The 17,631-nt window shown below is 39.3% G+C and overlaps 1 protein-coding gene across 1 annotated transcript in view; it reads left to right on the plus strand.

Annotated features, from left to right (window-relative positions):
* LOC130581923 (von Willebrand factor D and EGF domain-containing protein-like) overlaps positions 1–17,631 on the plus strand; it is a 154,938-nt gene that overhangs the window by 109,327 nt on the left and 27,980 nt on the right. The window contains 2 exon segments of the mRNA XM_057380324.1: positions 11,995–12,330; positions 12,333–12,830. Of these exon segments, the coding sequence (XP_057236307.1) occupies positions 11,995–12,330; positions 12,333–12,830 (834 nt within the window).

Consider the following 17,631-nt stretch of genomic DNA (forward strand, 5'->3'; position numbering starts at 1 on the left):
GACAGAGTGGCTTGAAACTTGTCAAATTGTTCCCTGACCTCCTACACTTGACCAACCCCCCTTCGCTTCCCATTCTGTATCCAAATCAATGATCATCACCTTGGTGTTATATTTTAACACACTCTATCAAAGTGGAAGCAATTTTACTGCTTAGTGTAGGTATCATCCCATCTCTTTGAACTATAAATTGATTTTAGCCAGTTCWCAGAATCTAAAGGTCACAAAAATAAACTCAACATTTTTCTCTCCCTAGCAATGAGTGTGTACAAAGTACTGCTCAGTCTGCCAGCATCACTGAGCCGGCTATTGACTCTTCTATAACTTGGGGAAGCTGTAAAAGTGGTTGAGGAAGAGAAAAAAAAATCATTGTGCATATAAATAACTATTCTGCTACTGCCTAAAGCTGTGCTTTGTCATTAATGGGATAATGGGATACACATTGTGCACCCCAAAGGGCCTTTAAACGCTGTTGAGTCAAACAGACATTCTACAGCTGTAGGTATTGGCACAGTAAATCAGGCACACTTACACTGTGTTATATAAACATTAACCAAYAAATTTGTCTGTGTTTTTGAAGTGGGAATGCAGAGAGATCTGCCATTTACTGTGATTCATACCTGTCAGATACAACTCCAGGCAAGATTTAAGAAATATCCCAGGTATCAGGATCGGAAAAAAGCACATGCTTCTTTCAAAAGTGAGCTGTATATCAGAGGCCGAGRGATTGTTTTACATTTTTCTCTTGAATATGCAAACTGATTTAGGACTTCATGCTACAAATGATGCCAGCTTGAACCCTTTGTGAAGAGAATGAAGGGAATTTTTTTTTGTCCCAACAGAAGTTTATATTCACTCCTGTGAGTTATATCACAATATAAACTAYGAGAATCTTGTGCCTCAAGGTCACATGAGAGTAGTCATTTGTTTTAWTACTTAGAAATGAAAGCAATTGTTGCAGCTCTATGAGTGTCCTAATTTATGGCCAAAATGATGGGTTTCACTTTCCTTCCCATGTCCTTTGCCAGTAGAAGCAGAAATATTGCATAGCATTGATGATTAGGAGATATCAGACAAAAAAAGAATGAACTTTCAATTATATTTATGTACAGGTGTGGATTATTGTGAAATCCTCCCTGTTAGAATAATGGCTTCTGTGCTTTGTAACTTATGCCATCAGTCTTCAAATGAAACAGAACAAATCCTCTCCAACTTGCAACAGTGCTTGTGAAGGTATTGAGATTATGTGCCACTTCTTTCCAATTCCAGTAATTTTAATCTAAAAATACTCCTGCTAATCCCTATTTTGTACTTTTATTGGCTGCTTTTGACATGAAATTATACTCAATTGCAGTGATTTAAGGATTAAAGGATAAGTATTTCTTCATACCGAAACCACAGAAATTACCCTACTGCCTTTGTAGATTGATGAGGAGAAAAATATTCCAGAAGAAAATTGTTTCCTAAGTCAGTGTTTGATGAGCTGCACCCAAAAAGTCCTTCAATTTTGATTTATAATCAACGAAGTACCATTTCCTCTGTAGTGATATGTGATGGGTATTCATCTCTTGAAGTGCTTGACTTACTGCAAAATATGTAAGTCTAAAAATAAGTTTCTGAGCCACATTTATCTGCTCTAACAACAATGCAAGGCCTCAYTCTGTTCTCACTTACATATTTTACCTGGCTTATATCTGTAGTTTGTACTAGTTTAAATTGACCAACTTGGTTGCAATTTTTCTTGRAGTGTATCAGAGCAGTCCTAAGGAAAAGCCTGCATGGAATTTCACATATAAAGGGRAAAAAAAATTAAAAACAGATTCTCCTATCAGAAACAAAATGCTATTCTATTCCTCTCCCTTTCAGATCCATAAATCAGGTATCCTACATTTACTTAAAAATTTACTAGTAGGGTCAAAAGTCCCTTAAGTCTGCTGGCACTGCAATAAAGAGGAAAGCCTAAGGAATTTAAATCTGTCCAGGCTTCCCTGGGCACATTTCACTTTTGTATAAAATATCTGTTGCCTTTTTRCTAGAAGAGGCAGATATATTAAATCAAACCATCCAGTATCATTGGTCATATTCTTGGCACAARGAAAATGAATTTATCCTAATGGGGGATGCTGGTGATGTTCCTGCACGCTGCAATATCAGCTCTCGTCAGAYGCTGTGGGTATTTCTCCAGACTGCTTTCATCACTCACAGTCACACAGATACCCATCTGTTTGCACTTTCTTTAGCAGGTTAGAGAGGTTGGTGTCATCACAAAGGATTTATTTTTTAACTATTAGTAAATCARCAATTTTACTGGACAAAGCAGTGCCACATCCATCACCGATAAAAGATTGCTCACAGCCAGCTCTTCCTTCCTCTCCTGGTTCAGGGAGCTGAAGATCAAGGCAGAGGGTGATTTTATGATCTCTGTAATCGAGTTTTGCTTTTCCATTCTGAGCAGCTCTGCAAGATCTCCTGTCATAGCAGTTAATTTGCAGCACTGTAGACATTTGGCACTTGCTGTACTTGTGYGTCTGCAGCTATTTGTTATGTTTACGTGCTCTGTGCTTCACACTCCTCCAGTATCTGCACTGTGYGTCTGAATTCACTTTGATTTTACATCAGAGAGACCTCCGTCACCTTCTCATTTGCACCACTGTCAGATCAGCATCAAGGTGGGGATTCAAAAGGAGAATAAAACATTTTGAAGTAAAAGAATGTGTGTGTCTTTAAACACATGCTGCTCAGTCAAACACCAGGAAATGTGTTAACCTTAAATTTTGCATTCTTAAATTTTAACTTGGAAATCACTTCTGTCATTATTAGCACTCATCATTGATCACTATCCATRAAAAATAAATAACTCCAGTGAGAGCTTTGGCCACTAACCCAAGGTTACATGTCTGGAGTTAACTGCAGGAGTAGGGASCTCTTACTGCCTGGAACCAATAAAATGATTTTGTTTCAAGAGATGACTGAAGAATGTGATAGATTCCTTTCATCTTTTATCTAACAGAATTGATGAATTTGCATTAAAAAGAKCAAGGCCCAGATTCCAGTCTCACTTACACCAGCATAAATCATGAGCGACTCCACTGAACGAGCAGCATTACCCTAATGGACTGAGCTGAGCACAGTTCCTGGAAGACACATCTTAAAACCTTTTAAGGCAGGCACGTCACACTCAGGATTTTAAACACGAGATCTGTGCCCACCGAGAGGTGGAGATAAAAGGCAAACACTGCTCAGCATTCAGGGAGTGCTTTGCAAAGAGTAACTAACCCATCCTGACATGGTTTATGCAATGAGTTACAAGGCTGACACGAAGGCAGGGGTGCATGTGCTGAAGCCATCAGCTGTGAAGCTGCCTGAGATCCTTGCAAAGGCAAAACAGAAATACTGAACAAACAACAAAGAAAACTCTGATGTGCCTCTGTGTTGTAATATCTCTCAGCTCTGCTTGTGSGCTGCAAAACTGGGAAGCATTGCATCTCCATGGCTTTCAGCTCCAACCTCTGCCTCTGTGGAAACTGTGCACAGTTCATCTCTGGAATTCACTCATCCCTTTTGTAAACTGTGTTTCAGTGTTTCTAGCTGGTGCATTTCAGGAAAAAAATGTGCAGTTTTTCGAGATGGACCAGTTATGGTGAGATGATGCCTCCTTCAAGGGATGTGTGATGAAATGGTAGATGAAGTGGGGTTAGAAATGCCACACAAAGACATTCCACATAAATTTGGTGTTGTGAAAGAATCAGTTTTGCAAATGGCATGCCAGTAATCTTCACGCTGGGCCAGGATCAGCCTGGCATTTTGGACATAAGCTCTGACCCTTCCCTGCCCCCTGAGTCTGTAATTTCCACTGGAAATCCACTCCTGTGCTTGTCAAGACAGAAAGGGAATCAAAGAGCCTTTCTGATGTCTTTCTCCTCCTTAAGGATACCTCATAAAATATTAAGTATTTTCAGAAAAATATCAAGAGACCTGTACAGTATATGCTATGACCCAAACATAACAACCAAAGTAGGCACAGTGGGAAGAATATGTTTAGATAATTTAAAAGATAMATGGTCTCCAGCTTCACTGATCCATACACTCTGTCAATCCAGAACTTGCTAAGTGCTTCCAATACAGATGATATATTTRGGAAATGATGTAGCTCAGCAATAGAAGACCAATGAAGCCCAAGCCATAAAACCACTAGGGAAGAGGACTCAGCTATATGCCATGAATAATATTTACATTCAATCAGAATATCAAGTACAGATTACATTTTTCTCCTACCAAGAATGTGCCTCCTTTTGCTTAAGCAATCACTGGGCCATCATGACTTTTAAGTGATAATAACAACTCCGTCTCCAACAAATAATCTACATAGGATACAGGCTCAGTAGTTTTTTACATTGACAGAGCAGAGAGCAAGATTATCTTCTCTTAGAATTTCCAGGCTCATTTATTCATCCAGCTATAATAGCACACAGCTTTTAAAGGGAGCCAACCCTGTTTGCACCAATTTGACAAGATTGCTGTTTTGTTAAAAGCACTTAAAGGCTCCTTCAGGAGGGAAAATAACCCAGACTGGACCTATATCCTGGCCCCATTAAAGCAACACAAGAGTTTTGCCATGAAGGGATAAAGCAAAGCAGGATTTGAAGAGAAAGGACTCAACAGCAATAAAAGCACAGCACAGTACAGGGGGGTAAAAAATAGATATGAAATATACAGATTTGTCACTGCTCAGGACAAATTTAGGACCAGCTCCTTAATATCTCACTGGTTTTGAACAGGTACATGCAGGTAGAGTAGCWGCCACTTCACAGGACTTTCTTGCTGAACTGGGGGATGTTCACTGCCAAATCATGTGAATTTTGCCCCAAATATTCCACAACACGTGAATAGGGTTGGTTCATTCCTGAAGGGACACAGCAACAGTCCATAGCTAACACAGGGCAACTCTGGGATGGAGGAGAAAATCATCACCCATGTTGATGATATATTAGATTTAGAATCTCAGAGAATCAGAATAACAACATTGGAAGGGACGTCAAGAAAAATATCTGGTCCAACTTTTTTTTTTCTCAAAGAGAACTAGCTAAGATCTTCTGTAAGATCTTATCTTTCAGTATTTCCATCTGAAATATTAGTACTGAAATTTCTTACCTTTTGTTTTATAAATTAGGAAGAAACTATAGGTAGTTGAMAACCCAATTGGTTGAAATTGTGGAGAATTCCACAAAAGCATGATTTCACTGAGAGTGTTTGTATGTACTTACATGATATTARAATAGATTCATTACTGGTTCCCAGGAAGGCTTAGTTCATTTTGTCTCTTGGCTTTCATRTGTAAAATAACTCAATTTTTATGTGCTTGCAGGCCAAAACAACATAATTATTGTTTTAGACTGTTTATTTCTTGAATTTAATACAAGAAGAATTTCAGTAAAGTATTCAAATTTAAGCTATCTTTTCCTTTGAAGAAATATTATGCCTTTCCTTTTGAAGAAATGAACTTTCTTTATAATCTATTATTACTGTTCTAAAGGATTCWGCATAGATATTTCTGAGAATTAGACAGGGATGCTTTAGAAATCATCTGCCTTAATTTAGCCTATTTTGTATATATCTATCAACCTGTTCGTGCCATGAGAGAGTCTAAAGGCCCATGAGGCATCATCAGAWAAGATCACAGTTTCTATTAATTTTTCCATCTATCTCAGTACCAAKGAGTAAAATATACTGTCAATTCTTGAATAGAAAATATAATTTAGTCCCATGAACTCTATCTTAACACCACCTTTGTAGCTGCTGAAATAATACAGCTTCAGACTCCAATAATTGGAGGAGGCAGAACACAAAAGAGGAGAGGCAGAAGTTCTGACCTGAAAGATGGACAAGGGATAATGAAAGGAAAGGTGATAAAACAGTTCTTAGCAGGGGATTAAGTGGGTGATCCGGGGTGTTTTGAAGCACAACCACACTTCTSCTTTGCTTCCTGTTTCCTCAGCTGGGAATTCAGAGAAAAGCACAGGAAGAGAAGTTCTGAAAACAGAAGAGAGAAGGGGTTAGACCCAAGGAATATAAAGAGCACGGAAGGAAATTTGGCAACAAAGCAGTGAGAGGAGCAAGRCTCCTGTGTGAGGGGAGAGAGCACATCAAACATTTCGAGTTTTTTCCAACCCCCAGGAGGAAACTTTTCAATTAAATCTTGAAATAAATGGAAAGGTAGGAGAGGTGTTGGGGAAAACATTATTGTTTGTAAAAATGTAGCAGGCTTATAAACATCCGTATGGAATTCCAAAAAAAAAAAAGATACTGATAAAGAAAATTATTGATAGAGAAGGAAAAAAAAACCCATCCCTCAGTGGAGAGCATGCTTGTATCTTTGCAATCAGTAATCTTTACACCATTTTTAGTAGCACTGTCTCTGGTGACCCTGATGTTAAAATTTCCATTGAAAACCTGCAGAAAAAAAAATCACAAAAGAAATAAAGAAAACTCTCCAACAAACAGTCTGAAAACAAAATGCACAAAATACATTATTTTTTGCAAAGACCTRTTTTTCTGCCAGCTGCCATTGTGTTTATCACTTTCCTGCCTGTATATGATGTCTTGTCCCAAGAATCTTACTTGGAAAGCAGATCCATGTATAATAGGTTAAAATGCCATCTATTAGGGTAAATTTCCTATTTAAAGTTATTTTATTAGTTGCAGAATTGAGTGTCCTTCTAGGACTCCAGCTCATGGACTRATATTACTGTTATCTACTCAGGACAACTAAAAAGGAGCTGAGCATTTAAAGTCTATGAGAAGTTTGGCCTAAATTAATATAAATTAAGGCAGTATTAGTGCCCCAATTCTCTGRGCCTCATAGTTTTTTCTTTCCCTTAATCTTCACAATTACTTTTCAATTAATCTTCACAATCTCTTGAACTTTGCAAAAGGTTTCTTGTTTCTCAAACTAAATCATGATACTTCCATTGAAAAGTTTTACAAAAAGAAAAATATTTATTAGATAAAGAGCTATAACTAAGCAAAATCTTTCTGATAATTGCTCTGTATTTGTTCAGTATGAAAGGGATGATCTTCTATGTTCCTTAACATACCTTAGATAAGACTGAAAACTTTGTTATGTAGTCAATAATACAATTTGTATGTTCAGGAAATGTTTCTTTCTTGGCCAGTCATCTCAGAATCCCCATTTTCTTTAAATACATCAGTAAATTAATTGAGATGTCAAACATTGTTCTGAAACGCTTGAAGGAAATGAACTGCAAACAATACAAATGGCCTTTAATGTGACATAAGCAAATTCACTATCTCACACTGAGGTAATATTTTCTTGTATACTCACATAAGTTTTCAACATCCCAGAACTGGAAAAGGACCTCTTTGATGGCAAAGTCTAGACCCCATTCCATTTGTGAGAATCATTTACTCTGAACACACAGAGGCTCATAAACAAGGTTTAGTGGGTGAGCTACTGAAGATCCTGGGTTTCTCCTCCACGGAAATGTTGTGTTAGAACAGAATGATTTCATTGGCACAAGACAAATTTGCCTTGGAAATTATGAATGGTGTCAGAGAATTGTGCAGCCACACTGACAAACAGAGAGTCTGAAGCAGAGGAGTTGTGTGCCCCTAAACTCCTTCACAACACATTTGACTTTTCAATTTTTTTACCTATGAAAATAGGTAAAGGATCTGAAGGTGCAAAGTTAAGCTCCCACCTAAATTTGTACTAATATCCCAATCAAAACAAGACTTTGAAATGCTTTTTTTTTGCTGCAAAAATAATCCTGGAAATACACCCTTTGTAGAACTTGGGGAGTTGAAGCTGTATTTCACTTAAAGGTGATGAGGAATTTATTCTGAGAGTTACTGCTTGTGATTCTAGGAGAAGGGATRTGCTGACATGGAATTCCAACAGCATCTACAGTGGGGAACTTTGGGGTGCTTAAGAGGAAGGAAGGGAGAATAAAAGCTATATTACTGAATATTTAGAAGAGGGAAGACATTAGGGTATGCCTGGATGGCAAAACAAGAGATTTAGGAATTAAACAAGCTCTTAAGAAGAGAAAGTAATGCCAGAACATAATAATATAAAATAARAGACTAAGAATTTATTAAAAAAACAGAATTTCCCTGGAGCATCCTATTGACAGCTGCTCCTGTTTCCCTTTTCTCACCAAGTAAATACAGAAAAAAAAATAYTARCATGGAAACATACAGAGGGAAATGGGAATATCCTTAGCACTCTGGTAACAAGACTTCTTAGACCAGTGTAATTTTTCTGCTCTCTCTTGACATTTTAAATAAGATTTATGTGCTGGTAGATGTTTCAAATTTTAAATGATGACCCACATAGTGTAATATGTCAAAAGAGCATTTCTCTGCCAACATTCTTCTGAATGAGAAATGGGCTGGACAGCAGGTACTACTAAATGTTAATAGCTCTAAGACTACACAAATTGTAAATTTATTGAATTGTGTTAATAATGAATTCTTAAACTGCTCACAGAATTCTGAAAGAGTTGTAACTTGAGCAGAATTAAAGGTGCCCATAATGCTCTGAAGTGACAGGAAGAAGTAGCCACAGCCAGAGCAGTTTGTTAAGGAGGAGAAGCCAGTCTCCTCCTGAAGATTTAGGGTTTAATTTTGGRTATAATTTTATCAAATTAAAAGAGAGAGAAATGCTTGAGATTACATCCCAGCAAAGATGTGGGGAAAAGCACCAAGGACAATGGTAACCAACCTGGTTCATTCTCTTCTAGGCCGGGTGTGAAATGTGTGCTGCTTCAGTGGGAGCAGAAATAGTTGGGGTCTGAAGGGGACATGGCTTCTCTTAATTCAAATCTGGATCTGTTTTTTTTTCCTGAAAGATTGTAAATGTAAAATTAAAAAAAAAAAAAAAAAAACAAACCTACAAATTCAGAAGAGAAAAAATACATTGGATTTCTTTTCTGTTTTTGAATGTTGTTGTTTTCTCACCCTGGCTTTAAGAGCTGTCGAGTACCTTCTCTGTYTGTGAATGGCTGTTTTCACCATCTTAAGTAGACACTTTATTCCCTTTGGAATGAACACGATCCTCCTCAACTACAGCTATTTAGTAGTTCACAATAAAATGGAATTCAAGCGACACAAGAAGTCAGAATTTGCTGTGCCTTGGCAACACTGTGATGGCATTGGAAAGCAGGGGCTGTTTGTGACAGGTCTGATTTGTGTGAAAGTCTGGGAGAGCCAGAGGCTGGAGGATCTCAGGCTGGGGCACTCCTGCACCCCGAGATGGGAAGTGTCCCTGTGTGGAGCTGGATGAGGGATGTTAAACCTGTGTCTCAGAAATTTGCCCTCTGTCACCYTTGCTCTAATCTTGCCCAGACAGGCGATGACAGAGGAATCTGTCTTCTTGGGACCTGATCCATGTGGGAATGACACTCTGCCAGCAGTGGGGTATTCCATCAATCCAAACAGAGGTCCTGCCTTGAACAGTTGGAGCAGAGCAGCAAGGTCTCGGTGTCTTATCTACCTCTGTGAAAAAWAAACTCAATTATTCCACTGCTGCACATTTCCCTGTTAGGATGGGCAGAAATACTGACGGGTAGCAAAAAAAGAGGTTTTGTTCCTCCATATAACCTTGAACACTTTGTCTTCTTGGGGTTTTTTGTGATTTCATCCAGTCCAATATGTAATCATATGCTGGCAGAGCAGGGAAAAACAGATTCACACACTCACAGTTTGCATTGATAATGGGTAATACATTTGAAGATATTGATCAACAGAAAGGAAAATAAATTGAAGTAATGCAGGATTTGAGAAAGCTGCTGACTACAGACAACTGAGTCTGCATTCTTTTGGTTTGTTTTCTTTTTTTTTAGCTTATTTAGATATCTGGAAGACTGCAGAAAAAAAATTTGGGGTATTCCTGAAAAAATCTATCGTGTTCTTATCTGAACTAAATTGCATACTATCAATATAAGCAAAAATATGAAAAAATGAAAGCTGAAAGGACTCCMTGGTCATCATATTTGAATGACACCAACATCTTATGAAGCTCAGTCACCTCTAAAAAGTGGCTGAGGGACTGTGATCAGTATATATCATAATGAATAACCAACAAAAATGGATCACTACTCTTCATTGGTAGTATTTGAGATGTAAAAATGACATTATCACAGAAACATTCCAACATTGTGCTCCCCCCTCACAGGGAAAATAGATAAAGCTTATTTTGAAGGATGGGTAGCTCACCTCTATCATCTGCTAAAGAAATAAAAGATTTCCTTTTCTCAGGTAGTCAGTCTGATCCCCTTACTAGTTACTCAAATTTAATTAGGAGGAAAACCCATTTAATTATGACATAGTGGAAGGAGCTCAAAGCTATAATCAGGGCTCATTTTGGAAATTTKTCAGAGAGGTCATTCAGTCCTTCACTGTCATTCCTGTTGATTTCTGGTCYCTGAATCAAATTTTCTAAGGGCTGTAATGATCATCTATTACCGATAATTTTCTGTGGAGATATTTCTTTAATCTTTCTTTCATTCATTCATTTTTAAAGGTCCTTTGACTTCCCCTCTCTTCACATTCTCCTTTTGCTGATGTCCTCCCTGCTTCATCATCTCTCTTCTCCCAGTCTGTGTCTCTCATCATTCACCAGCCTTGCTCTGGACACTGAAATCCATGTATTTGCCTGTTGTTCCACTAAACACCATGTATTTACCTACTGATGGCCATAGCTCGATCCAGCACCACTGTAAATCCCAAAACATTATGCTCCAGAGCAAAAGAAACTCATCATCTGCCAGCAGAATGACACTATTTACCAGCCAAACAAACACAGCTTTGGCTTCCAGGATTAGCTCTGGTCCAGTCAATGCCACAACTTTTATTTGACCCTTGCCAAGCACCCGAATCTCCTTCCTTGCTGAATGTGCTTAAGATCCCCATCAACGGGAGATTTTAGAAAGCAATTATTATTGATATTTAACAGAAAGAGGTGCATCCTGCATGGGGTTAACCCCAGAACCGAGTGAGGGTTTTTTGTTCAGGATCCAACACATTCCATATCCTACGGAGMGAGGATGCCAGAACCGGTTAAAAATAGCCTCCTCCATTCATTAGCGTCAGCAGATGGCCATTAATCTTCCTGAAAGTATTGATTCAAACGACTCTTCTCCACTTTCAAGGCCCTTCACAGAGTCCCCTCTGCCCATCCATCATCCCTCCTTACACTGCTGAAAAGGTGGAGGCCTTTGGGCTGAGCGGGTGACAGGGACAGAGCGGCTCCGTCCCACGCTGCCCCTCCTCGGGAGGAAGCTGAGAGCAGCTCCAGCAAAGCTTTCCCATTTGTCTCCTTTGAATGCTTCCCTAAAACCTCCCTTTGCCAGAAACAGTCCAGAATCACCAGTGTGACAGCACTGGAGTCTCTCTAGGGCATGATCTCACCAAGGGCCACGTTAACATYGTGTTTCTGCATCTCCAGTGCCAAATTGCAGTGTCCTGTCTCCTTGGCTTACAGAGCTGCAATGAAAACTCTCTGAGTTACACCCTGCAGAACATTTCCCAGCACAGCACTGAGGTACAGCCAGGTAATACAAAGCAAATGTTGGAGGTCAGGAACTGGAAGATTCACCACAAGAAAAAGCTGCACAGTACCCGAACCTCGTGGATTAGTGCAAGCCAAAATTAATAAACCAGCATGGCAAGTGTTTTTCACTTGGCTGGAGTTTAATCTCTACTTGTCAGCCCAGTGCTGCCCCTCAAATAATGCCTGACTTTCCCTGAGACTTGCTGCCTCAGGTGCTAAGTCTCCAAAAATATATTTCCTCTGGTTCATGAACCACCACCCTTTGAATAACCTGCCCTTAGCTTATTTGACAATTAATTAATGTTGACAATTTTTTACTTCTTGAATTGATGTTCTGTTGTTTCCTCCAAACCCATAAGCTCACTGTGGTTCCTTTAAACTCCAGACCAGTGAATTTAGCTAATATATATCTCCTTCTGCCCTAGTTTCAAGATCTTCTCAAAGCCATGTGGATTTTCCAGGAGGAAACATTGAAGATGCTCAAAGCTCTCACCAGGAAGATGTATCTAAGACACCAAGAAATGTATTTTCCCTTCTTTCCCAACCCCAAATCCCAAGACAAGATATTCCATTCTTTTTGGAAAGAAACCCCACAGCCATTCACACTCCATCCCTTGCCATACAAAGGAAGAGTGCCCAAACTCAGACATTGCCTGAAATGGAGTTCACAGCTCCTGAGAAACAACCTCTTCTTGATAAGAGAAGTGACCCACACAGCCCCTTTTTCCACCCAGGTGTCAGTGGGACCCCTCTCCATTTCCAGAGCACAAACCAGCCACAGCACGGGCTGTTCCTCCTCATCCCCACACAAATTCAGGTTTGTATTCTACATGGTCACACACTGCTCAGCTGGCTCGTTCCACACATGGTTATCCTCCCAGGAAATGGCCCGGTCCAGTCTGGAGCACTAAACCACCCCAAGGTTTCCCAACAGAGCAGCTCAGAGCATCTCCTTTGGTGACACCCATCCCTTCCCATCACCATTTGATCAWTTCTTCCCTGGATGAATCTTCCCAGAGCATTCCAGCAGGGTTTGYTCCCAGAGTGAAGCATCCTGCACAGAGCACAGCAGCCAGGAAATCGTTCAACAGAGCAAGGGATGGTGTGGAACTGCCAGGAAGCAGCACTGGGGTGCATCACAAAGCTGGGTGTGCTCATCTGATGTGTTTCACTGGGGTGCAGTGCCAGCCAGCTGCAGATGGAGGGTTTAAATGTGGTCCTTGTCCTCCTGGCTACAGCGGTGATGGAATTACATGTGAAGGTAAGGGAGAAAATCCTCTTTAAAACRCTCTCATAACTCCAAGTCTAATCATTCTCCAAAATAAAAATTATTTTTTTATTATAAATTTGGAGACTTTTGTGGATGGGACCGTTCTGTTTTCAAAACCAATTATATTTCAAAATAATAAATAAAATCTATACTTTGAAATGGCTCTTTCTGATTACAAAAATGACATATTTATTTGATACTATCTAATCTATTAAAACCAGGGACAGATTGTGATCTTGYTTAATGCCAGATTCATTCTACTAAAGTCATCACATTCAAAACTCCATAAAACTTCTGTGAGAAAGAGTAAAATTGAYTTCACTTCTCTAAACAACATATATTCTAGGAAAAACTAATTTTTCTAATACCTTAAAAATTGCTTGWAAATATCTATCTAACATCTTAAATACTAAACTGAACTTGTCATCTTGTAACACCAGAAGGGTTTTMACAACATATTGAGTTATTTATTAGGAACCTGAGAATCCTTCTGTAAAACAATAGGATTATGCCCTTTGTTGAAGCAATGAATTCCCTGACTTTGCTATCATTAATCACACCTTTTGTTGACTTCCCTCTGATGAGTTGATATCTTAACTGGCCTTCCACCACACAAAGTAAAATTRTTTGTATTTTTTATTCCMCTCTCTTTCTCTCTGTTCTCTCATCCTTCATGCACAGAGTAGGGGGGTCTCAGCTGTGCTGTGCTGTGCTGTGGAGGGTCTTGCAGGGATTCCCTACTGTAAGTCAGGATTTTTGGGGGTGTGAAGCCTCCAGCACTGCTGTGACCCTCTGAGCTCAGAGCACTGCTGCAGAAAAAGTACAAAATGTACAAGAAAAGGTTAATGTAATCTTGGGCTCTATAATTTCTTTGCCTATTTGCACATTTTTGAATTGCTCCTCCTGAAGGACTGAAGGTTACTGGGCACAAAGGAGTCTTTGACCTCTGTTTTATACCTGGAGGTGGAAAAGCACCAAAGAGCTCATGGTCCTGGGAAGCTCAAAATCTGATCTCAGAAAAGCCTCCCCTCGAAGCCAGGCCCATATCCATGTGAATATTTACAGGTGTGGACATGCAGCTGCTGTGTGCATGTTCAATATGCCCATCACTGTAGTCCTTAAAACATAAATCTGCCTTCAAATGTAAATCTACCTCTGCYTTTTACTGAAAGACGTTTTCTTCATTACTGGTATTGCTGAAAATCTCCCTGAAGAGTGCTTAGGATGAAATAGTTTATTACCAACATCATTCTGAGTCTTGGGGCTCGGTGACACGATGCACAAACATATTTTTTTTTGTCTGTTGTCACTGCCCATGACACCTGAGTCAGTAATCAGCCCATCCCTTCCCTCCTCTGCTCCATCCCTGCCCTCCTAAACCCTGGAGCACAGCCAGGGCAGTGAAGAGCACCCATTGTACCTCCAGCCATGAATGTSTCTCTCCTGTCAGACACAGCTGATTCACCATGGCAAACAAGGCTGACAAATGAGGGTGATTTATTGGATTAAAGCCTGTCATAACCTCGGCTTTTAGCACCTTGCAGTGCCCACAAAACAACACCAACTCCCCTCAAGACAGGAGTGYCCTCTAAGAACAGCAGGCAGAAATATTGGGCAGAAAATCAAAGCTTAGATGAGACCAACATTTGCAAAATCTCCAGGTTTCAACACGGCACCCTTGGCAAGGGAGAAAAAAAAATGTCAAGAGACTCAGACACTATTGATAGTTATCACCATCTTATTTCATATCAAAATTCAACAAGATAAAAGAACCAGCCCACTGATAGCAAGTTTTAATACCTTTGGATCTTCAGGGAGTGTGACCTTTGTTTAATAAGAATGTCTGAAAATACTCTAAAATAAGAAGTACTGTACCAAGTGGTATTTGTTTTGTGATAGAATGCTTTTTTTTTTTTTTTTTTCCAAATGTGCAGATACATAGGCTTGGAGGAGTAGTAAATTAAAAAGAAAAATAAGCAGCATCCTGAAAATTAATTTCATTTCTAAAGTATATTATAAACATTTTATATCTTTAATGTTATTGTCCCTTTGGGCAAGCCCCTCAGTCTCCCTGTCATGGTCCATTTTGAAGTCCCCTGCCTCTGCTTTGTCATCCTGCCCTGGGGGTCACAGGCTCACAGGACCAGAGGATAGAAGAGAGCTCTGGGAACCATCAGGTGTAACCTCCTGCCTTCTTTTGGAAGAGCACAGCTAAATGTCAGTGTATTTGGCTTCTATYCAGGCACCTAAACTGAGATATTTTCAGATGATTTTAGCAGTTTTCATTCGGATCACTCCCTTCAATACACTCCCTGTATTGACATCTGTGTTGTCTGTAAGGAATAGAACTCTGATTTTTAATCTTGATTTGGTGCAGTAAGAATTACAGATTATTAATTCTTTTAAGCCTGTTAGCAGCKACATACTCTGCAGGTGAGGAGAGATGAAGCATTTCCTCAAGACTCWGCAGSTCTTTTCCTTCCTGCACAAAGGGARTATAACAATTTATTAGTGGCCTGATGTTAAGCCTTCACAGCCAAACAGACCAGCTTTAAAAACTTCATTTCAGAGCAGTGTTTTGGAGATAAAAATAAATAAAACACAASCAGGGAGGTAAGACCTGCTGTAGACCATTGGATTCTCCCACATTTTCTCTCGCAGAAGATGCTCCCTGGCATTTCTGGAGTAAGCTCAGCCAAGCTCTGGTGATGAGGGAGGTTGCTAAACACCTAATTTTCACTCTGAGTGCCGTTTCCAAGGATATTTGCAGTAAAACCCAATGCATTGTTACAGTCTCCTTCCAGCAGTTTTCGGGGCAGCACGAATCACCTGCCAAAGGGCGCTGCAGGAGCGTCAGAGCACGAGCAGAAAACAGAACAGCTCTGTGTGCCAGTTCAATAAAAACCTGCACTGCCATAATGCAGAACAAGCCATAGCAGAGCATTCCTGATATTTTGTCTGGGTGTTACAAACAGCCCACTTTCTGCAGCGATTTGCACCCTTTGGGGCTGATGCTCTGAAATATTTGTTGGTATTTTAGACCTCCAAATTTCTGGTCATTGGGTTTTTTTTTGGTTTCTTTGTCTCCAAGCTCCTTTGGTAGGGAGTGTTTGGTCACTAAAACTGTACCATTAAAAAGTCAGTCTCCATTTCACAGAATAAAGACAATTATTTAAAACCATTTTGGATTAGGTAGACAGTTAAGGACTTTCTTTCCAGTATTTTAGCAGTCATAAAAGATCCTCAGCATTCCTACTGGAGATAAAGTTATRCTACTTTAGAAAATATTCTTAGAAGGGTGAAGTCAGTAAAACTCTGGTATATTTTATTGGCTTTGCACAGTATTTTCTAAGGGAAGGGGAAATCTTTTCTGAGTTGGGGGGGTCAGACCTACCCATGGTATTTAAGATGGAGCTCATGATGGATAGAGACCATAATGAAGCCTGGCATTTTGTGCTCTGCTCCTTTCTTAACAATTCTTAACATTTTATTTGGTTTTTTTTTGACTGCAGATGAGCACTCAGCTGACATTTCACAAAACAAAACCCATTAGTACAACCTAACCAGAGCTGGTGTCTGCATTTGTATTCCCAATTTATTCAGTCAAGTTTCTCTTGTTAATATTYTAGTTGCTATGATGGACATTTTTCTTACAACTGGGCTCCAGACTGCTGGATTATTTAAATATGCAATGAGTTAATTTAATTGCAGTAACACATGTTTTAATCCTACGCTTCATTTCATTTCTCTGTTCATCTTACATGCAAAAAGAGTGCTTCAGTCCACACCTTTTCAAAAGAAAAAAACAATAATCTAATAACTTTATTTTCCTTTTTTCCATCTCACCTTGTGCTGAATATATTAAAACTTAATCTGCACATTTAGGAAGTTAGGTTAATGTATCTTTGAATGGAAATAAATAATGTACAATGAAACAAGGCAGACTATGTTCTGTTCAGTGAAGTCTGTCCTGATCTGACTCTTGTTCAAAATTTTAAGCAGTCACTGCTCTCCCAGCTCCAAGCCTGGCTTTATTCACACAGACCCAGGGCCTCGCTGTGGATGGTGCAGGGACTTGCTCACTGTTGAGATGCTGAGCAATAACTCTGTCCTGGAAGACATTTGCTGATTAGGCTACGGAAAATGAGGGAAACAACACAGCATCTGGTATTCCTGAGTGCCCCCAAAGTTATTGCARAGAAACTTGTAAAAAGTTCATGATCTCATTTTAATGGAAAATAGAAGTTTGGGGATATTTCCCAAAAAGCCTTTTCAAAGAAAACAATAATGCACTTCTCCATTTTCACCTCCAGATTTTAAAYTGTAAACATAAACATATGTACACTTGACAGCAAGATTGACCATTTGCAGCAATGTTTTCCTCTTTGCTGTTATTTTTTCCTATCCAAAAYCGCTTAGTATAAAAACACTGCAATACCTTTCTACAATTTAGCAAATGCTCATGGAAAAACACATTCATTCCAGGAGATGAAAGATAGAAGTTTGGGAAAAGAATTTGACATAAGCAGTATATTTCTATTACAGTGGGAAATGTCTTTTAAGTGAATATTACTCTCAATCTCACAGAGGAGCCAGTGTTCAGTTTTTTATCTTTTGCTATTCACCGGTAATAGAACAGTTTTAAACATTTTACTATTAAATGTCACCATAAGAGCKAAATGTTTTAATATCCAAAATACCACGTTCTTTTCTGACAGTTCAGATGCATCTTGGAATGTGCAAAGGCCAGATGGAAAGTGCTCCATTCACACGGACACACTTGCTTTAAGTG

The sequence above is a fragment of the Malurus melanocephalus genome, unplaced genomic scaffold, assembly GCF_030028575.1.
Source record: "Malurus melanocephalus ecotype Western Australia unplaced genomic scaffold, MMel_1.1 scaffold_445, whole genome shotgun sequence".
Classification (NCBI taxonomy): domain Eukaryota; kingdom Metazoa; phylum Chordata; class Aves; order Passeriformes; family Maluridae; genus Malurus; species Malurus melanocephalus.